This window comes from Monodelphis domestica, chromosome 1 (genome assembly GCF_027887165.1).
Source record: "Monodelphis domestica isolate mMonDom1 chromosome 1, mMonDom1.pri, whole genome shotgun sequence".
NCBI classification, from domain to species: Eukaryota; Metazoa; Chordata; class Mammalia; order Didelphimorphia; family Didelphidae; genus Monodelphis; species Monodelphis domestica.
Window position 1 is genome coordinate 14,700,547 of NC_077227.1, and position 24,055 is coordinate 14,724,601.

General features: G+C 37.9%; 1 protein-coding gene across 2 annotated transcripts in view; it reads right to left on the reverse strand.

The window, feature by feature from the left end:
- Positions 1-24,055, reverse strand: part of PCDH15 (protocadherin related 15) — a 1,570,906-nt gene that overhangs the window by 335,489 nt on the left and 1,211,362 nt on the right. For both annotated transcript variants that reach the window (XM_056795634.1, XM_056795629.1), the window contains one exon: positions 21,676-21,808. In XM_056795634.1, coding sequence (XP_056651612.1) covers positions 21,676-21,808 — 133 coding nt within the window. The remainder of the gene's footprint in view (positions 1-21,675; positions 21,809-24,055) is intronic.

Sequence of the window (24,055 nt, forward strand, 5' to 3'; positions counted from 1 at the left end):
AGTTAAAGACTCATGAGACAGGAAGCAATGGAGTCAAGAATATCATGAGAGAGCAGAACAATTTCCCAGGCACTGCTCCCCTGGGTGGACCAGGCAAATTAAGAAACTATGGTTGGTTCCTGAGTTAGTGTGAGTTAGTGGGTGGAGAAAAGACTTCATAAGGTGAGTCAAGAAGGAAGTGGGGGCCTTTGGCATGCTGTGGATGTTGCTGACTAGACCCATCTTGGAGTATACTGAGGAGGCCCACAATGGTGGCCACAGATTAGCCAGATAAGTACCTACTTTTCCCTCTCTTTCCTCTTCTTCCTCCTTTTGACTTAATAAAGTTGTTAAGCTACAACCAGCCTCATCTTACAGTTTTTAAAAAAAGTATGTTCTAACTGTCAGCAAAGTGTGATATGAGCTGAGTCTTAAAGGAATCCAGCAAAACTAAGATCTATAATAGGTATTGAGTAAATGGGGGAGTTGGGAAAAGATACTTAAATAATCATAGAATATGCCAAACTAGATTTGAAAAAGAAGCTTTTCCTTGATATTTCCAATAAGGAATCAGCTACCTTTGGCTCAAGGATCTCCAGTGAGAGAGAACCCACAACAGTTCTAGGAAATCCACCAGAATTTTGAGTAGTTTTAAATGTGAGCAAGATTTATTTTTCCTATGGTACCAATCCAAAATTGATCTTTATTCATTTCTCTCATTGCTATCGCTTCTCTCCTTCAATGATTTACTTATATCTTCTAATTCCAATTTGTGCTTGATATCCTTGAGTCAGAGAACCTGGTTTCAAAGCCTAGCTCTCTCATCTATTACACATTTGACCTTTAGAAAGTAACCTAATTCCTCTGAGTCCCTTTCCCCAAATTTATAGAATAAAATATTTGTACTCTCATGAGACTTAAAGAAGGCCTCCTTCACCTAGAAATCTGTGTTCCTCTGATCTCATACTCTACCAGGCATGTTGGCATTTGCTCAAGTCAGTTCTCAAAAAGTAGAATTTAAATTAGTCAATATTTTTGATTGACTAGCTTCAAGAAAGGATGTTTGATGGGAAATGAATGATAATGAGAATAATAAGGGATTGGTGGCTGACAGTTGGTACAGTGAATAGAATGCCAGACCTGGAGCCAGGAAGACTCACCTTGAGTTCAAATCTAGTTTCAGACACTTTCTAACTTAGTCACCTTGGGCAAGTGATTTAATGCAGTTTACCTCAGTTTCCTCAACTGAAAAATGAGCTGAAGAAGGAAATGCCAAATAAGCACTGTATCTTTCCCAAGAAAATCCCAAATGGGGTCATAAATGGTCAGAGATGATTAAAACTACTTAACAATAACAAGGCTTTGGTATTTCTAAAAAAGGTAGATTGGGATGAATTCAGATGTGCAAGGAAAATATTGATTAAATGTAAAATACATACAGTTCACTGGATCAGGCACTGGGTATATGGGAAAATATTTTGTAAGTTGGATAAAGGCATATATCACATACTCCTCATATCATCATATCTGTGGCTACCCCACAGCTAAAAGGAATAGTTAAAAAATTGTATCACATAGTTGGCATCCAAAAACACTGACAGGTTTGAGTATTAGGTTGAATCTTAAAAAAAGCTGAATAGAATAATATTCAGGGTAAAATCTTATCTTTGAGTTGAAAAAATCTTCAAAGTAAAAAATGGAGGAGATATTATTAGAATTTTTCTGAGAAAAATATGGGGGTTTTAGTGGATCTCAAGTTTAATACAAGTTAAAAGTATGATGTAAGTACTCTCAGTTGTTGAGAGTCAGGCCTAGAGACAGGAGGTCATGGATTCAGATTTGGCCTCAGATACTTCCTAGCTGTGTGGCCTTGGGTAAGTCATTGCTTAACCCTTACTGCTCTTCTGATTGGAACCAATATATGATGTTAATTTTAAGACAGAATGAAGAGGATTTTTTAAAAAAGAAGTATGATATGTCTATTGCTATAAAATAAAATAAAAACTATTGCAAATGTTGATTACATTCTAAGAGGCAGTGATAATAGATGATAGCTCATTCATATTCTGCCCTCATTAGACCAAATTTGGAGTTTTGAGTTCAATTGTGGTACAGATTAAAGATCATTCAGGGCAGAACAACTAAGCTGGTGAAAGACTTTGAGTCTATATTATATGATATTAGGTTGGAGGACTAATAAAAAAAGATTACACTGAGTTGAAATGCTAGCTGAGTTGAATGTAAAAGAGGATGTATTGCTTTAGGATCTGAAGTAGACTAAAAGGCCAAAGAGGACCACTGTAATTCTGAAATTCTATAGAGATTCTGCAAAGCAGCCCTTGAATTCAAGGAGCTTTCATTCTCCGAGAGGAATTTTACAATTTTATTCTTGGTGTATTTAATCAAAAAGGGTCTTCCATAGGAAGTAGAGTAATCTGGAATTAAGGTTGGATTTGAAAACAGAAAACCTGGGCTCAAAATCTATTTCACATATTTACTTGCTATGGGACCATAAGAGAGTCACATGTTGGGGACAGGAAGACCTGAGTTCTGATAATTCCTCACACACTAGACTCCTACTAACTGCATACCCACTCTCAACCATAGTTTTCTCTTGGGTAATATGGAACAGTGATCCCAGCAATACCTAGCTCCTAAGGACATTGGAAGGCTTAAATGAGATAATCTATGTAAAATGTTTTGTAAGCCTCAATGCACTCTCTAAATGTCAGCTCCTTTTTTTTGGTGAGGAATAGTAAAACAGTCAATGTTAACTTTCCACTTCCAACATTCTCCCTCCCCCTCCATTGGGCCTGTGAAGTTAATCTAGTTTGGGCAGAGTCCTTAGAGATTCAGACTCAATAAATATGTTCCCATGTGGAGTCTGCCAGGAACATTGGGTAAATTTGCAGGCATCTAGGGATTCAGGCCCACGTGAAAGTAGATGGTAGCTGACTGAGATACGGTCCCATGGGCATGCCCCCTATGGCAAACTTTAAATTGATGGAAGGATCTCTCAAGCCAAGAAAAAGGATACTGAAATGACCTTAAAAATCTTTAGAGACAATGGAGTCAACAGAAAGCAATTAAGAAAAATTAGAAATATTTAAAGAGGGGGTCAAGGCTAGAGATTAATTTAATCAAGTTCATTAGCATCTCATTCTGTAGGAGTCCATGATCCAGCTAAATATGACTCAAAATCATCCTATCAACACTTTTTCCCTTCCAAGGAATTCTTTCCTTCTTTCTTTCTTTTTGCTCATGTTAAGTTTTAGTACAGACATTAATAAACTCGGATGGGTCCCAAAGATTTTGACCAGTTCATTGAGGAGGGCTCAGATTCTGGTCATTCGAACATTAGGTAATGGAACTTGGAGCTTTAATTGAAGAAGGAAAGAAGTGTGGATAGAGAGAGGTTTTAGTCGATTTACATACCAGTGTTTCCTGACTACTAGATGGAGTACTGAAAAAAGACTTTGGACTTGGAGAGAGGAAGAACTAAATTCTGAATTCTGAAAGTACCCCAGATCCCAGATATTGACTAACTGTGTTACCCTGGGTAAATCACTTAACCCTTCTCAGTCTGTTTCCCCATCTAGAAAGCAGAGATGGTAATAGCCCCTACCATAACAGCACTGATGTGATCATAATCATAAAGCACTTTTGCAGACATTATTGATGTATCACTGAGGGGACCTGATCAGGAATATCATAATAAGAATCTTCAGATCTTATTGATAGGGCAGAGTGATAATCTATTTCTTCCCACAACACTAGGCTTTTAGTCTTGCTAGAGTATATTGAGGAGTGTGTGTGTGTGTGTGTGTGTGTGTGTGTGTGTGTGTGTGTGTGTGTGTGTGTGTGTGTTGTGTAGGTATTAACTCTCAAGCTCCATTTCTTTGCAAATCTCATGGACAAGGGTTGGGTCAATGGATATTCTGCCACAAGAGAACATTTTTTTCTTTTTTGCAGAAATCTGAAGGGTCTTTGTTCTCACCAGGACAAATTATCAGCAATTCAGGAGGCCTAATTCTTCCAGACTTTGCCTCAATCTCTATGAACCTTTGAATAAAAAATCTGCTTCTGAAAATGGTAATAAGAACCTTAAAGATTAGTGATGGGGGCCACAAACAAGGACTCAGAGAGTTACAACCGCTCCTTTTCCCTTGTTCAAGAGTGAGTATAGTAAGAGAGGGGGAAAGATTATGAGGGTAAATCAGAGTATTTACGGAGAGTTTAGAGGATTATAATAATGTACAATTTGCATGGATCTTGTTAATGGTAAGAGAGTAATTAGTATTTCAATTAGACTTGCAAATATAAACATAGCTCTTTGCTAGTGGTGTCATCTCCTCATTAAGTCTTCTTACCCTGGATTCAGTTCCTTTATTGTGACAGGACTTATCTTTTCTGAAACCATTTAAGCCCTTTCATCTCCATTTAATAGGGCCTAGATTGGAGGTGGAAAAAAGCTTCATCCCACAGGATCACGGGTCTTAGCTCTGGAATGTTGCTTAGATGGAACTCAGAAAAAGGCATTCTTTTTATTTTTTTAAACCCTTACCTTCAGTCTTGAAGTCAATACTGTGTATTGGCTCCAAGACAGAAGAGTGGTCAGGGCTAGGAAATGGGGGTCAAGTGACTTGCCCAGGGTCACACAGCTGGGAAGTGTCTGAGGCCATATTTGAACTCTAGGCCTGGCTCTCAATCCACTGAGCTACCCAGCTGCCCCCAGAAAAAGGCATTCTTAATAAAAATATGCCTTCTCTTTATACACTGGGGATTGAACTCAATGATCTCAATGAGAAACCCTTTCAATATGAACTTCAACTCAATTCATCCTGACTCTTTACCCAGAATTCCACCTCCCTATTTCATTCTGACCTGTTAAAGACCCCCATTAACATATATGTGTTTTATGTATGTATATAATTATTATACATATCTAAACACATATATGTATATAGATATATATTCTGTGTTTGTGTTCACATACATATGTTTGTATACGTATGTCTGTGTGTGTACATGAAAGAATAATATGTGCAAGGAATGCCCTTTTCTTCATTTCCTCAAACATGGATCAAAACCGCCAGTTTAGTTGGGTAAACGTAGCATAGGAATATTTTGATGCATGAAATCAAGGTGATTCTCTTATACATTTATGAAGGTTCATAGACTCAGAGTTGGAAGGGTCCCTTAGAGGCCAGTGTTTCCAGGCCTCTGTTTTGGAGTTAAGGAAATGGACTCTGAGTGGTTAAGATGCCTAGGCCAGGACAACATAGCTAAGGATGTCTGAGTTTGGATTATAACAGAGGTTTTACCTCATCACAGTTCAGGGCTCTATCCACTATACAACACTGTCCCAATTTACGGCAAAGACCCTCTTTCCCCTGACCAGGCTTTCAATCCTTCTGTGACATGGAGTGGATGACTTCATGACGAAAACCACAAAAGGACCACTGATCAAGCCTTTTCAGAGGCTGAGCTCCTCTGAGCTGGGCCAACCTGATTGATCTTCAGAGGATGAACACTGATGATATTACCAGGTCCATATGCAATGCCTCTAAAGCTTGATCGGAGTTATCTCCGCTGGCATGGCTTCAAGAGCCTCCTCAGGCCATGATGAGGCACTGAAGTAGGAAGTGAGTGAAGGAATTGGATGCTCATTTTTCTTAATTGAATAAGTTGCCACTTTATCTAAGTGGTCAGAACACCAGCTCAAAGGGCAGAGAACCTGATTTCAGGTCCTGCCTCGGATAAGAACTCATGGAGTGAACTTGATCAAAGTACTCATCCTACTGACCCTCAGTTTCCTTATGGGCAAAATGAGGGCTTTAGCACCAATAAGCTCTCAGATTTTCTTTGGCTCTACGTATAGGAACCCGTGAAGCTTTGGACTCTCCTTCCCTTCCATTTTATTTCCCTTCTTTGCATCCATTGCTTCCTCCATTTTTCTTAAGTCTTATTTGTAAAAGAGTCACCCTTCTAATCCCTAAGCTGAAAAAATATAATGGAGAGAAAGAAATAAAAGTGTTTCTCAGGATCAACAGAATGGCTGTTTCCCTCAGAGGGCCTTCTCCTATTAGCCGCTTATTGAGTCTACCTCATAACATTGTTTTTGCTCAGGTCCTATTTATCAAAATCTCAGGAAAATTACAGCATTTGCATATTTAAGCTTTAATCAACACTAGCTGGCAGTGTGTGCAGTAATAAACAGCTTCCAGGCAAGCAATAAACTCTGGGACAACGCAACAGTGGGAATCATTTATTGCCAAGTTAGTAAAGGTAATTCTGGACCCTGCTATTAAAACCTCAGCCCCCGAAACTGGTTATCCATGGAAACGTGCCACGTAGGCCTCAGAGTGAGACCTGGTCACATTCCAACCATCAAAGGAAATGGGAGGATTTTCAATGAAAAAATCTAAACATCAGAAACAAGGGCGAAGATACAAAGTGACTTTGGAAGGGGTGGCATTTTCTTTGTAAAGAGGGAAAAATGTCATCTATAGTGTATCTGCAAAATTCACACTCTGTTATCTAAAAAATTTCTAAGGGATAAAAGAAAGTGGCCAGCATTTATTAAGCAGCTATTATATGCCTGTAACTGTGCTAAGCCCTTTACAAAAATTTTTTATTTGGTCCTCAAAAGAATCATGGGTTTTCCTGACTCCAAGCCTAGCGCTCTATCCACTGAGCCACTTAGCTGCCTTTATTCTTTTCTTTTTTTTCTTTACTTAAACACCATGAATACAGAAGAAATTGCAAAGAGGCTAGTGTTGATAAATGAGCACTGAACGTGGGATAAGAAAGCTGTTTACATGAAAGGAACAGAAAGAGAAGCTAGTTGGATTGGTGGATAGGAAGCCAAAACTTAAAATGGGAGGTATTATGCTCAAATATGATCTCAACCACTTCCTAGCAGTGTGACCCTGGGCAAATCACTTAACCCTCATTGCCTAGCCCTTCCTTGGAACCAATATTTAGTATTGATTCTTTATTTTTTTTTAAACCCTGACCTCCCATCTTGGAGTCAATACTGTGCATTGGCTCCAAGGCAGAAGAGTGGTAAGGGCTAGGCAATGGGGGTCAAGTGACTTGCCCAGGGTCACATAGCTAGGAAGTGGCTGAGGCCAGATTTGAATCTAGGACCTCCTGTCTCTAGGCCTGGTTCTCAATCCACTGAGCTACCCAGCTGCCCCCTAGTATTGATTCTAAGACAGAAGGTATGGATTAAAAAAAAAAGGACTCTAAACCATGGCCAACAGCAGAGATCATGTTTTAGATTTTTTACATCAAAACCTCAAAGTCCAAAAGGGCTGCCATGATGGATTCCAGAATGTCATTCCCTCTATTAAGAAGAGCTGATATTGATATATAACTTTCCAAGTTGCCCATCTCTAAATGCTTTATGTAATGGATGTCCCATAGGTATCTCAAACTCAACATGTCAAAAACAGAACTCTTCCACCCCCCATCCCTCTTCCCATCTTCCATTCTTCCTTCTTTTTTCAAGGGAATCACCATCTGCTAGTCACTCAACCTAGAAATTTGTATGCCATCATTGAGGTTTCATTCTATCTCATTATGCATATCTCAAGAGTTGACAAGTCTCATTTATATTTCCACAACACTCCTCAATCCTTTTCATTTTCCATGCTTACACAGTGCTCAACATGACCTTTCAGCCCCTTATTACTTTTTGCAAAAGTTTTCACAACATTCAGTTTCTTTATTCTCTAATCTATCCTCACAGTTGACAGACTCGTATTCTGGAAGCACAGAACTAACAATCTCTAGCTCATGAACCTTCAATGGCTCATAATTGCTTCTTGGATGACAATTCCTGTATTTGATATTTATAGCCAATTTGACTCCAGTGTATTTTTTTCTAGGTCAATTTTCTATCACTCTCCCTCATGTGCTCCCAGTCACACCAGCTGATTGGATGTTCATTCTACATATCATGGTATCTTTTAGAAAAATTAAATCTCTAATAATAAAAATATATTTTATAGAGGTTTATTAAGGATCATTAGAAATCAAGGAATAAAGAGGATACAAAATAAAGACCAAGTGCCCATGGCTGATGAGTCAATTCAAACACTTACCTTACCACCACCAAGCTTGGGACAGGAAGTAAAGAGGTGGGACCTTCAATGTCCCTGCCTAATATCCCCTATCTACAGGAATTATGTAATGACAAGAAGTCAGTGGGCTCCTGGGAAATGTAGTTGTTTTTTTTTTTTAAGGGTAACAGATTTTCAATTTTACTGTCCAGGCCATTTTCCATGTTTTGTATACCCTCCATTCTCACCTCCATTTCTTGACCTCCCTAGCTCCCTTGAAACTTCATTTCAATGCCACTTATGTCAGAATGTTTATCCTGATCTCACCTCCTAGTTGTTAGAAACTAAAGAATTCTCTCTGTCTTTGTGTGTGTGTTTGTGTGTCTGTCTGTATTTATCTGTATTTCCTCACACTCATATGTATAAATATGTATAGATATGGACATGTGTCTTTATCTATACATTGTTTCTCCCAGGAAAATGTAAAGCTCTTGAGGGCAGGTGCACTCCCATTACATGCCTGCAGAGTAAATGGCACACAACAGACACTCATCAATGCCTGTGCAATTGAAATGAATTCATTAGGCTGACTTTGCAATGCAACATGACTGCAAAGGCACAGAAGTTGGATAGATTCCACCAAATGAAAGCAGAAGAGATGGTCTGTTCCCCAGCATGTTCTGTCAGTAGACTTGCAATATAGCCCAGCACTACTGATGACCCTATAGAACCCAGCACTTTCATGCCAATCCTCAGCAGGTGGAGAGAGAGGAAGGCATCTCCCTCTATCCCTAGAAGTGTTCTGAGTGTGCTGTATCCTACACTCCCTAGTGGGAAGCTAGACTTTGGAAGCAGTGCCGTGCCTAATCCAGATGTGGGAGAAGAAGTAAGAGTAAAAGGTGTATAGCCAAGGGGAGCTAAGAGTATGGGCAGCTCAGTTCTTTCCCTTGGTTTGTTATAAAACCTGTCACCTGCCTTATTGAGGTGAATTGGACAGATCTCTCCATCAAACTGTATCTTTACAATCTTCTGATCACAGATGAGTTGGGAAGGTCCAAAGCTGTCACTGAATCCAACCTCCTCATTTTACAGAAGAGGAAAATGGGAATCAGAGAGTTTAGATGACTTGTCTAGAGTCTCCCAACTATTAAGTGTCTGAGGCAGTGGATGGAGTTAGGCCTTTTTAGCCTCTACATTCAGCTTTGTATTCATTAAATGTATGAAGTTAGTCAGGGAATTGTTGGAAGGGATTGTTTTTGCAGGAGAAGCCTGATGCCCTTCAGGGGCTGGTTAAGATTTAGCAGAAAGAATTTCCTCACCTTAGGTGTAATGCTGACTACTCCCTGGTCAGTTCATTTACAAAGTTTGAGCTGCTAGTCGAAGCTCAGTGAGGAAGGATGGGAATAGCCAGAGCATCACAATCCCCATTGATCAATATCCCTCAGATCCAAATTGCTAGAGCAACCTCAGGCATTGCCTCCATCCCACATCACTGGGAGGCCTGGTGGTCACCAGGAGTGGGGCTGTGAAATGTTCTACTTCCTCTAGTGTAGTCAGTATCCAAATGGGTAGAGGACAAACTGGAAAAGAGCTGACTTCAGCCCTCACAGGTTGTGTCTATGATCGACAAGCCATCTTCACTAAAGACTCTTTTCATCCCTAATCACCATTGTGCTCATTTTCATATATTCTGAATTACCTCTATGTATAAGGACATGTAGAAAGGAGCTGAGAAGAGAAGAGCTAAGGCTTGTATGACACTCTTAAGATTTACAAAATGTTTTATAAATATTATTTCTTTTTTTTTTAAACCCTTACCTTCTGTCTTGGAGTCAATACTGTGTATTGGCTCCAAGGCAGAAGAGTGGTAAGGGCTAGGAAATGGGGGTCAAGTGACTTGCCCAGGGTCACACAGCTGGGAAGTGTCTGAGGCCAGATTTGAACCTAGGACCTCCCATCTCTAGGCCTGGCTCTCAATCCACTGAGCCACCCAGCTGCCCCCTATAAATATTATTTCAATTGATCTGCTTGATAAAACCTTGGAAAGGGAGTATTATTATTTTTGCCATTTATGTGTTAGGAAATAGAGCTAGGGAAATGAGGTGAGTTGTCCAGGGTCACATCATTGGTGAATGTCTCAGGTAGGATTGAAACTCATGTTTTCCTGCTTTTGATTCCCCCAATCTCTCCTCTATGCCTCCCAGATACCTCTTCGATGTCCCATTCATATATGTATCTACATGTTTACATAAACAGGCTTACATGCTTTCTCCATAATCATTAAAGGAATGCTACTTTGTTTATGTCTGAAGACCTGGGTTCAAATGCTCGTGGTCACAGATAACTGAGATAGCAACATCAGATCCTCTCCTACAAATCCAGGACACATTATGCTATACAACACTGTCTCTGACGCTGGGCACTTAATAATATTTGGTAATTAATTGAGTACTTCATTGAGGGCTCTTCTATCAGCAATTCCAAATGCTAGAATCACTGCCCAGAAAGGGCAGCAAAACTCAGACTATCCTCAATCTTGCTAACTAGTCATGTGGGTTGGAGGGGTCTGCCTCTGTGCTGAAGTGGAATTTCCATTGTTTAGCTAAATCGAGGTTTGTTCTAAAGGCAAGTCCAGTCCCCAAGAATCTGCACCCAGACACATCCATTACTTGATGAACTGCTGGGGATTGGTAACATGACAAACCTACCAACGAGCCATGCTGCCTCCCCACCTCCTGATTCCCTCAACTTCTAAGCAGCCACATTAGCCCCCTAATCACCAAATCTCTTTCTTACTCATCTCTTCAGTTTCTCTAACAATTAGCACTAACTGTCTAGCCATAGTTTTTCTGTACAAGTCTGTTGTCTTTGGCCCCCAGAGACTGGTTTCAAAGTCAGTGTCAATTCTCTATTGATGAAGAGCAGCAGAAAATACAATGAGTGTACGTGTGTGTGTGTGTGTGTGTGTGTGTGTGTGTGTGTGTGTGTCCATTAGATGTGTGTACTTGCTTTTGGGGAAACAGATACCCAATAGCCATAGTCAATGCCGAGTCTTCCTTGGATACATTGGTCATACAGTGCTAGAGTAAACATGAGAGAATGCATCCATGACTTCATGTTTGTGGGTGGCTATTAGTAAATGCTGACATCATAGACTCTGAATAGAGAATTCTGCGGCCTCTTAATGACTGAAGCTAAAGAGATTGTTGGAAATCCTTTATGAAGCCGTGTTGTACTGGAAAACAATTCTGGAGGACCGTAGTTTAATTTTCCTATTCAAGAGGAATAGATAGAACCCCCAGTATTCCCTGAGGAAGCCTAATTCTATTAGGCTGAATGCTAATTTAACTGTACACATTTACTCGTCTCTAGGTTTTGCCTCTTCACAGATTATTTCATTTTTCTCACTTAGTTAATGATTGTATTTTTCCCCAAATAATGTAATAATAGAAAAGCAAGTATACAAATCCACTTCAAGTAAAGAAGTGAAAATGCATTCTTTTCATAAAATAAAGGAGGACATAAAGGGAAACTAACAAAATTCACATTTCTCAAGTGTGAAGTACAGAATCACCAATTATGAATATTAATCATATTCCAGGGGATATGTGTATGGGGGATGAGGGAAAATAATACACAGGTGTGATATACCCCCCTCTTAGGTAAATTTAAATCTTTAATATTTAGACTCAAAATGATAAAGAATCAAGAATGAAAAATGACATAATTCTACAATAATGGAAAGTAAATTTCAAAAATAAAAATTCCCAGACATTTTGCAATCAGAGAATTTTAAGGGGCAAGTGTCAGCTCCAAGAATGCTTACCCTATTTATATGTCATGGACACCTTCAGAAATCTGGTAAAGCTCATTGGTCTCTTCTCATCAGAAGATTTTTAAACAATTTTAAATAAATGCTAAATTTCATTTATAAGTTGAATGCAAATAAAGGTCTAACTTTTTCTCATACAACATCAATCTTCCTGAAGTATAGCCATGCTCTGAAGGTCCATGAATCCCAGATTTAAAAAAGAATCTTAATCCAATCTATATTAAAAAAAACCCCAATTATAATTCAAGGGACAAATAGCCATTCAGCCCCAACTTGAAACCCTCCAGTATTTGTGGAGAGAACTTCTTCTAAAAGGATCCCTTCCAATCGTGGAGTGCCTTAATTTTAAGAGTATCTCTCCTTACTTTAAACTGATTTTATTCTTTGCAACTTCTATTAATTCCATCTCTGTTAGTAATTTGTGATAAGGTTATACAGACTGTCTATGTTGCTCTCACTGATAATTATCTTCTTTAATTCAGTTGCAGTGAATAGAGCACTGTACTTGGAATTCAGGAAGACCTGCATTCATCTGGTAAATTCTACTGGATGTTGGACTCTGAACAAGTCTCTTAACCTCTCTCAGTTCAGTTATTTTATCTGTATAATGAAAGGGAATTGATTTTGTCACTTTCAAGATCTTTTATGTGTTAAATTTTTAATCCTATCCCTGGGTACATCACTTAAGCTTTCACTCTAATTTCCTAGTTTCTAAAGTTAGGAAAATAATAACATGTAGCTCAAAGAGTTATTGTAAACATGAAATCAATGAATTCTTCTCTAAGATGCACTCTGGGTTTCATCTATAATACTACAGATTAATCCAACTCTAATTCACACATTGCAAGTACTTCCAGCCTTTATGAACTCTCACTCTAATTGATGACTTCCTTCCATAACTTCTTTTGAAGGAAGATACCCAGGCCAGCCATAATCTCATTCCTCTCTAGGCTTCACTCAAGACTTTCTATTGTGTCATTACCTGGCACATCCTCTCTGCTGGCCCTCTTTTATGTGTGGTATTTTGACATTAGAATGTAAGTTCCTTCCATTCCCAGAGCTTAGCACAGGGCCTAGAACATACTAAGTGTGGGATAATTATTTGTTGGCTTGTTGATGAATGAGTGAAAAAATCATTTAGTAAGCATTTACTGCATGTAGGGTATTGTCAGAAAACAAACAAACAAACAAAAACAAGTAAGACTCTCCCTCCTTTCAGGGAGCTCACATTCTCACATTCTACCAGGAGAGACAATGAATAAATAAAATTTCACCTCTAGGGCATATAGAAACATATACAATAATGGGCATAACATATATGTACAGCACATTGTAATTGTCAAATCTTAACCTCCTTATCATCTTTATGTGGAAAAATATGATCTAATTGTAGAAAAGTTCTAGAACATTTCAAAGTTGCCCAGAGCCTGAAATTAGCAGCCAGATCTAAGCCCTGAAGGCAGAAGGGCAGACTTTCACAAAGCTTCCAAATAATTGAGCGATTCCCGCAAAGCTTCTGTAATTTTGCAATTATTTCTCACAAGCATGAATTTGTCTTAAGGCTTAAAAATAATAATTCCTTGACACTCCTCTCTCTCCTAAGATCCCTTGACCTTGAAAAAGTGAGAAGAATTGAACAGGAGAAGTGAAGAAAAAACTTTAGAGCTCAAGGGACAATAACGATCTCCTAGTCCAGGTCAATCATTTTATAGATGAGGAAATAAGCCTTGAGAAATGAATTATGTCAGGGAACTAAGGTGGGTAAAGGAGGACTAAGGATTCCTAAAGCTACCACCAAACTGAGACTAATGAGTGAAGGAAGAGAAGAGCCTACAGGGTAAAAATAATGGATGGATCCTGGAGGCAAAGAGTAGTGTGCTAATTTTCAGGCTCAAGGGATGGAAATCTTAAGAGAAAAGAGCAAGGGAATGGGATACATGAATTCAGGAGCCCATCAAGGAAAAAGAAATGTCTCTCCAGAGACCATTAATAAGCAAGCCAATGATATCAATAAGGGAGAATTATCAATGCCATCACTTGAACAGAGGAAGGAAAATTTTTATTGCTGTTTAATCATTTCCAATTCTTTGTGACCCCTTTTGGGGTTTTCTTGTCATTTCTCATGTAATTCATTTTATAGATGAGGATTAGGCTCACTGCTGAGCCAACACAATCAGGAAAGGGAATATAAAACTTACAAAATGAAAGATTCATAACTTAAGGAAAGAGGTGGCAGGTCACTCTTTGCAGAAAATCTGCTGCCCTATCACTTTAACTGAAACTATGCAGGTTCATAAGGTTGAAAGGGTAGTGGAATGTCTTAAGAGACTTAAAGCATCTTTCCTGTACTGCATACCAATGCATACACACCCATATAGACACACATATACACAAAGTGTTTTGATGAGGGGCTTCTTGATGCCATAATGTATCCTGATGAAGTAAAGTTTATTGTTTCTCATTTTTAACCACAGATGGTCATGCAGAAGTGAGAAAGAGGAGGATCAGAGGAAGAAGAACAAAGTGGCTTCCCAAAATCATTCAATGAGTTTGTGTTAGATGCAAGATGCCAATACTGATTTCCTGGCTCCTTATTTTATGCTTTTCCTCTCCAGATGGCAAAGAAGCCAAAATTTTTTTGAAAGAATATTAAATAACTCTGTTTTGTTACAATCAATCAAGAAGCATTTATTAAGCACCTACTATGTTTTAGACATTGCATTTCTTTAAAAAAAAAAAAAAACCCTTACCTTCCCTCTTAGAATCACTAGTGTGTATTGGTTCTAAGGCAGAAGAGTGTTAAGGGCTAGGCAATGGGGGTTAGGTGACTTGTCCAGGGTCACACAGCAGAAAGTATCTGAGGTATCTGAGGTCAGATTTGAACCTAGGACCTCCCATCTCTAGGCCAGGCTTTCAGTCCACTGAGCCACTCAGCTGTCCCAAGGCACTACATTTCTGTTATTTGTCTTAGGACAAAATGACTGTACTCACATACCAATGAAATAGAAAAAAAATGATAATCTCTCAGAGAAGGTCAATCAGCTGATATGTCCAAGATCAAAGGGGAAGGTGGTGGCTAAATATAATTTTGTAAGGTCAACAGCTCTAATTTGTCTGGCAAATTTTCCCTATTTTCATAGATAACCAAGGGTTATCCATAAGAAAAACAACATTATGCTCCTACTAAAATATAAAATAACATGTGTTAGAAGTGGTTGGCATGGCCGTTCTGAGATGAACACAGAAGGTTTAAGGCTTGAACATAACATTTCCTGTTCATCTCTTCAGGTTCATAAGCAAACATTTGGTATTTTAATTCAAAGAACATTTATTAAATCTTTACAACATGCAAAGCACTGAGCTTGGTACTAGGGATACAAAAATGAAAGAGGAAACAGGATCTGCCCCTAAGAAACTGACATTCTCCTAGGGAGCAGAGCTGCCTGTGAGTAAGGATATAACATAAATGCACAAAATAGCAGGGGCTGTTGGTAGCAAAAGAGAGATTTTTAACATTCCCTGGAAAAAGATGATGAAAGACTTTTAGCCAGTTAGATGGGGATAGGGTGGGAATGAGGGTAGGATTTATGGAAGAGGAATAGGAAAATGAATTGTATCTTAAAGAAAGAGGATTACAAATGTCAAAAATAAAGAGAACATATATGACTCAAAAATGAAAGAGTGCTTGCCTATGGAGTTCTGACATCACTCCTTTTTTTTGACATTACAGACATTCTTTCTTTCCTCCTTCATTCTACTTTTTTAGGTATCTTCAATTTCCTTCTCTAATGTGATACACTTGATCTTCAACCAATCCAAACTACCCTCCTATGTCCCATTCTCTCAGAACACTTGCCTCCTGTCATAGGCTCAGGGGTTTTCATATTAGAAAGTAGTTTATGGATTAGCTGGTCCAAAAGAGGAGGAGTAATGTGAAGAGGTGATATGACAGCTATCTACAAATATCCAAAGATGTTAATAACAAATGTCCCCACCCCAAATTCATGTTGAGGGATGTTAAGTATATTTTTGGAAATGGCGTTTCTTAGTCTCTGTCCTTGTTGGATGGTAAGGGCCAACTGGCTGTCGCTTGTGAGTTGCAAGTCCATGTATCTACTTTTGACCTACACAGAGTGAACTTCTCAAAGATAGATTTAGGAAACAAACCTTATATTTAATAAGTTTATAAAGGTTTAAAGGAAAGGTAAAAAGTTTTGCAGGAAAGATCCCTAATACTAATGGGGTATTAACTCAAACCACACACAACTCAAGGCCCCTCATGAGGTCTGGTTCAGTCTGAGAAAATGCAGACCTGCTCTCTCTCCTTATCACTACCTTAACCCGATTTCTAACTACATAAACCTATTTCTAACATACTTATAACAATATAGAATCCTTAAAATATTGTCTCCAAGTTTCTTTATAGTTCACCCTTCAAATGGCAGCTCAGTCAGTTTTGGACCTTCTAGGCCTAGGAAAAACCTGGTTTTCACTTCTGCAGGCACACAGAGGTAAAGGCAAAATCTCTTCTTTCTTCTTCCTATTTGTTTCTCCTGTAGTCATTGCTAAACCCACTTTCTCTCTTCAAAATGGTCAATCTGGTATTCCCAATGTTTCAGAGGAAAATTCCCAGAGATCCAGAAACCACCAGCCCCCAGAGCCAAGGTCAGCTCACACAGAGACTCTGACAGTTGGAAACTCCAACCCTTTTCACTACCTCAGAATTCTAGCAGGAACTCTGGCTCCAAATTCCAAACTAGGCTCCATACTTTGAAACAGTATTCCTTATGCACTAATCTTTTTTAATTAACTCTAAATCTTATAATATTCCCAATAGTGCTATCTTCTAGTTCTGAAAGTCTGATGAGTATTAAATCACAATAAAAGATAAATAAACCAAAACCCCACAGACTTTTGAATCAGAGGACCTAGGCGTATTACAACTTTTGTAATTTGTAAAAGTAATTTAACTTTTTTGGACCTCAGTTTCCTCATCTGTAAAAAGAGAGGAGTGGACTAAATGATTGTTAAAGTTCCTTTCTGACCTATATTTATGATTCTCTTTTTTTCACTGTGTCACAGGTATCACTTGAATTCAGGTCTTCTGAGGTTTTGAGGGTGGCACCTTAAGGCTGAGTCATGGGCTTCTCATCCTGATGCTATAGTGTTAAAAGTGAACTGATTGTAAGAGAAAATCTGAGCAAGTACACTCTGTGAAGAATGACTCATTTTGAGAAGTCAGGAATCCAATGGTGTTGTACTCAGCAGGAAGTCATCATTATCAGGGCATTGTAGCCCAGGCCAAAAAATGGGATGTTACAGGGTAGAAAATCAAATGGACCAAAAATATTTTCTACAATAAATAAGTGCTGTGAGGTGTGTGTGTGTGTGTGTGTGTGTGTGTGCTGCAAATCATGGTAAGGGGAAAAAGAAAATGAAAACATTAACAATTGTTCCAAAATAAGCCATTAAATGTTCTTCCAAAGAGGTCCCTCTCTCCCTCTTTTTGTAAAGTCCCATATACACTGATGGTATAAATGGACCAGTGATGAGTCTGAGGATAGCAGTAGCAGGGATCAGGCAATGTAGCCTGGGTCCCTATTCCAGGCAGCTCTCAGTAACTCTAATGGTTCCTATTATTATCCAAGGTCTCCGGTTGAGTAATTTGATAGAAGCTTTTCAACTTGGGGGTCACTGGTTCAAATTCAATCTCAGTGGCTTGTGAATGAGAGTAGGTACACGGTAGCCTCCCAAAAATGACTTGATGGGTTCTTCTGGCTCTTCCTAATAGAGTCAGCCTGCTGCAACCATCACTCTTTTGCTTCCACAAAGAGGATAAAGGTTCAGTAGGCATGTCATCTTAACTATTTTCTTAACTTCAGCACCATGGACACCATGCCTGGGGAAAAAGGATTTTCTTTCAACTCACTACCTTTCTTTAGAATTATTCAACTATTATAGATCTTCTACAGCTTTCTGAATTCACTTTTTTACTGGGTTTTAAGATAACAGAATACTTTTCTCTGAGCACTGCTCAAAAGCACGTAGTAGAAGTAATGGTTTGTCCCTATGACAAATGATGAACCTGAGCCAGGAAGTCGAGAACAGTCATGGGGGTGTTTAAAAGCATGATGAATTATATAAAGAGGTAATGGGTTAGCCCAACCTGAAGGTCTTCAAGCACCAAAATGGTATGTTGTAGATGCAATTATTTTTCAGATAAAGTTCAGACAAAGTAGATACTGAGGTTCCTTCCAACCTTAAAATTCTATAATTCCCTGAATTCCTCAAGGTCTTGCAGTTTATAAGTGTCTTGTACTAAATTCAGACCTAATTCCCTCCTTTATCCAAATCCTTCTCTCTTTATGCTAATTTACCCTGTGACTTAAGCAATTATATGGTAAAATAGTGTTAGGCTTGAAGTCTGGAAGACTTATTTTCCCGAAATTCAAATCTGATATCAAACAGTACCTATGAGACCCTGGGAAAATTATTTAATCAGTATGCCTCAGTTTCCTCATCTGAAAAATAAACTGGAGAAAGAAATGGAAATGGCAGGCAATTCCAGTATCTTTGCCAAGCAAAACCCAAATGGGTCCCCAGAGTTTTGAACACAACTGAAATAATTCAATAACAACAAATCTGTGGCATGGCAATTGTAATAAAGAAATGTGACTTCTGTATATAGATTATATCCTGTTGCTTTTATACATATATTTTTGTTTAATCAATCACATCATCATTAGACTTTTGAGGCCCTATATTCTCATCCTTTCCTTTTTAAAAGACAAGTTACTTGTCAGTGAGTGTGGGGGCAGTTATGAGGCTCAATGGATTGAGAGTCAGGTGTAGAGATGGGAAGACCTGGGTTCAAATCTGACCTCACACAACATGTCCTAGAAATATGGAGATTTGGAGACCAGAACATATATAGGTCTTACGATGAAAGTGGTCATTATCTAATGGAGGTGGTGTTGGGCTGGGTACAAAATACCAAATCAGATAAACTATGATGGGTCAAAGAACAGATGCTTGAAAAATGTTTTAGAAAAATCTTAAGAGGGAATTATTCAAATGAGAGGTTTAGGAATGGGACCTAGTCTATTCCTTGAAGAAGAAAAAAAGAGCTCAGTAGGCATAACTGAGGAGAGAAGTCAAGGTAGTATCTTTCATTCTAAAGGCCAAAAAAGTGAAACAGAAGGTTTTTAAGCATGAGAGAAACATAAAAAGACCCTCATAGTGGTTAGGATTATTCTGCTTCCCATGGCTTTTGTCTGATAAAAGCTTCCTAGAAATATAAAATGCTTTTAACTTTGGGATTGATGGCCATAGACTGACTACTTTCTCAGGTCCTGCCCTCTTATAGTTACTGTCTCACATAGGCATTGCAGGTGATGGAAAGGCATTTATGAAGCAAATGATTTATAGCATATACCAGCTAATTTTTTCTTTGATTTAATCCTCATTCTCCTTTTGTTTAGTTAGGAAATATACGTACATATATTCATTTATACATATGTATACATATACATATATTAATTTATACATATATGTATATATATACATACACATATATAAACACACATACCTATATGTATACATATAATACTTAGAAACAATCAACTGGCTAGGTACAAAAAAACAAATGCTTAAGCTCAAATAAATCTTTGATTTCCATTTCCTAATATTTGAGAGTCAAGGAAGAAGAGAGATAGATTATATGTATAGAATTATACTCACACCTATATATAGATCTATAGAGCTATAGCAATTAACTCTATATCTATTAAAATCTTCAGCTATTACTATATATAGATAACTTAGATATTTACTTTTGGATATAGAGAAAAGACAGTTCTATAGATCCCTACATCTATAACTTGACCTCTATACCTAGGTATCTATGTTCTAAACATAGAATGGCAAAGCTTGAAGAACCTTGCAAAATAGATTGTGAAAGCTGGAATAGATCTTAGAATAATATTAGAGTTGGGATGAAAGACAAGACAGAGACAGAATGCTAGAACTAGGAGAATCCTTAGAATAAAAAAAACCCTAGGTCTTAGAATATAAAAGCTTAGAAGGTTCTTAGGACATAGAATTACAGAGGTGGGAAGAACCTTACGAAAATGGCATAATAGAACACGAAAGGATATTAGAATAATGAATATAAGAGTTGTTAGAAATAGTACATGAAAGAAGAAACATTGTAGATGCAGGAGAACTTAGGATAAATAATGCCAGAACTTTGAAGTGATCAAGATAGAGGTACCTTTAGAACCCAGAGTTCAGATTTCTTAGAACTTGAATGTTGCAGGACATGATGATGCACCCCATAAGTCATGAAGTTCTCAGCTGAAGTGGGCAAACTTTATCATATCAAATTAAATCAAGCACTAAAAGGGTCCCATCAGGAGAGTAGGAGTATGGGAATGTCTAAGGGATGAGGGGGCATAAAGCATCCCCAGTGGACAAATGGAGAAGGTTAAATCTTGGGTTTTCATCTTCATTGGTTAAGGGGTAGGGGGATGCTAAGTGACTTTTACACATTGTTCTCAGGTGAAATAGGGATATTCAAACAGGAAGGGGATGGAAGGAATAAAAAAGGAAGGAAGGAAGGAAGGGAGAGGGGAAAAGGGAGAAAGGGAAGAAGGGAGGATTCTAAGTGGCTTTTTAAACTGCAGAGGTGAAAAATAGGGAACATACAGAATCAGAGTTAGAATGACCCTTAGAAAGTTGAATATATTTGAGAGCTGGAAGACCATAGAACACAGAGTATAAAGGTATAGAATGTTATATTGGGAAGGACTTTAGAGATTATATAATTGAAAATTCTCTTTTTAATGATTAGGAATTTTGAGATCCAGATGTGTTCAGTATCTCAAGACAAATGTATGGCAGAAGTATTGCTGAAAGAAAGATTTCCTTAGTTGGCCAGCTTTTCTACAATTTTATGATGCATTTAAAATGAAAACTATGGGTACAAGTCCAGAAATGACACAGCAGTACTACCTTTAATCATGAAGGTCCTCAATCTTTATGTACATATATATATATATATATATATAAATGTGATTTTTTATTTGTTTTTTTTTTTCAAACCCTATCTTCTGTCCTGTCAGTGACTGCAGCAGACTCCTGCTGATAAGAGCAGGTTGACAGTGGCTACAATCAGCAGGAAAAAAAAATAACTTCAAAAACATTTCACTGACATAATTATAGATTTTTTCTCAAGGCTAAATTTTCATTCAATAGGAATTAACACATTTTCATAGTTTTTAAAACTATGGACATACATTAATTGATTATGTCTTTCAGGTCAGAGGATCAAAGATTTGGAATTCTAAAAGGACTCAAAAGAAATTGGATATAGTCCTTTTTATTTTTATTGATAAATAAACTGAGTCCCAGAGATGAAAAGTCATTTGAGGAGATCAAACTAATAAGAAGAGTTTGAAGGGGCACTTGGATGGCTCAGTGGATTGAGAGCTACACCTAGAGTTGGGAGGTCATAGGTTCAAATCTGGCTTCAGACACTTCCTAGCTATGTAACCCTGGGCAAGTCACTTAACCCCCTTTTTTGCCTAGCCTTTACTGTTCTTCTGCTTTAGAACCAATACACAGTATTGATTCTATGACGGAAAGTAAAGATTAAAAAAAAAAAGAAGACCTTATTTGTAAAGCCAGATCCTTTGATTTATTTCCAATAAATTGCCTGTGTTAAACATAAAACACTAAAACTACTGCCTTTCATTCAGGAGCAAAAAGTTTTTCCAAAGACACCAAACTTCATACCTGGAGATTCAACAAAACTGCACCAATCCTCATGGCTTCGCTTACTTCAAGGCTGTACATCAGCTGTGGGAATCGGGGAGGGCTCTGGTTATTTGGAGGAAGTACTTCAATATAGACAGTACAAATGGAATCCCTGAAAGGAAAGAGGAAAAGGGAAGTAAAATCTCAAATACATTTAGGAACATGTTGAAGAATAAACTATTGAGTAGTCAGGACTCATAGATCATAGCTTTCCAGCTGGAAGGAATTTCAGTAGCTATTGATCAATCCTCTTCATTATTCACTGTAGGAAAATGATTCCAAGGTCCATCCAATATGTTGGGGGCCTTCTTCAATCTTGACATCACAAAGAAAATAATGGAGCATAAATAATTGGGAAATAAAAATCACATAAAAAATTTAAGGCGAAATACAAACCAAATAATCGAGCAAATCTACTGTTACTGAAAGATGACTCTTTTTAAGCCATCATTTTTTTGAAAAGATAGGATTTAACTGATAGTCTATTATCATGCTATTTAAATTCTTGTGATGGATTATATCTACATGGAAAGAGGAAAGCTAAGAATTTGACTTCCTTAAAGTAGACTTCTGAGGTTTGGGATAGAATCTCAAGTTGAGAGATAGAAGGGACCTCAGATACCAATGTGTCAAACCTTCTGATCTTATAGATGAGAGCACTGAGATCCAAAAAGATTAAAAATGAGATGTACTATGCAGATTTTTGATAAATGTAGGTTAGTATCAGATGCTTCAGTTGCCAGAGCCCAGAGATCACTAGAGTATACAAGAACTGGGTTTGTGTCCAAATTAAAAAAAATAAAGTCTTTCAAAATTACAATCTAAAGTCAAAATAAAAATTGAAATCAGGGCAAGTATAAAAGTCTTGACTTTGAAAGGTATTCAACCTTGGCACATTATATTCAAAATTCATGGGGTATTTTATCTGCATTATATATTATTTAATACAAACCTGAAATTTTATTACAATACTGGTACAAACCCTAAAATTATAGTCTTTTAAAAATGTTATTAAATTTTTTCAAAATTCATTTTTTTAGATTTTGAGTTTGCAATTTCCTCCCTTTTTCCAAACTCTCTTCTATCTACACATAAGGCAAGAAAAGTGATATCAATTATCCATATGAAATCATGCAAAATATTTTCATATTACCATGTTTTTTTAATTGTGGATAAATATAGAAAAGAAAAGATGCTTCATATTTCATTAAGAATTGATCACTTCTTTCTCTACAGGCAGATAGCATTATTCATTATAAGTCCTTCAAACTTGTAATGAATAATTGAATTGAGCAGAATAGCTAAACCATTCATAGCTGATCACCATACAATATTGCTAAAACTGTGTACAATGTTCTATTTTTACTCACTTCATTTTACATGATTTCTTACAAATCATCTCACCTATTCACAGTGTCTGCTTTTTTGTATATATTGTTGCAATCTCTATGCTGTAAACCTTAAAATTTCTTAGACTTATAAATGTTGGAAATTTCACCATTGGGAAATTTCATACTTGAAAAATTTCCTACTGATAGTTTATTGGAATATGAACCCCCTTTGGCATGGGAGGGTCCTTCTCCTCCCTACTTAAGATTACTTTAGGACAGAAACCTTTTGCTGAACAATGGAAAGGGCTTTGACCTATGCTTAAGCATAGAACAGGAAGTTCTTTGAGTCATGATTGATTTTAGAATTGATACAATAGAGATATTTGGAATGACAGAATCAGGTCTTGGAACTTCCAATCTCCACCCTACTCAGGGTAACAGGATTTAGGAAGGGCTGCAGCAAAGGATCAAGATTTAATTATTTGAGAATATGACCTTCAACAGACATGTGCAAAGCCACAGACCTCTGGGCAGTCCTGGGTTAAGCTAGAGCCACCATTGGCACAGGGAAGACATGGACAGTGATTGGTAGATGTGAGAACTGAGGGGAGGGAACTTGGATGGTTTCCTGAAAGATAGCGAGGTCTGAGATCTGAAGGGTAGTTGGAGAGGTTGTGCTCTGAGAGGTTGTGCTCAGAGAAGCTTGCTCTGAAGGAAGCTGGAGGTGGAGGCCCCTGAGACTGTTTCTCCATTTTGGTCACATGAGTGATAGGGACTGATCTCTTTTCTTTGCCTCAGCTATCTAAGAGCTTGGGCCTTTTGGCCCAGCCTTAACAGAGGGGGTATTTAAGCCCTATTCCCTTCTCTCTCTCTCTCTCTCTCTCTCTCTCTCTCTCTCTCTCTCTCTCTCTCTCTCTCTCTCTCTCTCTAATACCTTTCTTCCTCCTGTTTGTAATTAAACTCCATAAAAGGTTGACTGCTGACTTGAGTTTTCATTAAGGAATTACATTGTTGAACTCCTTGGCGAC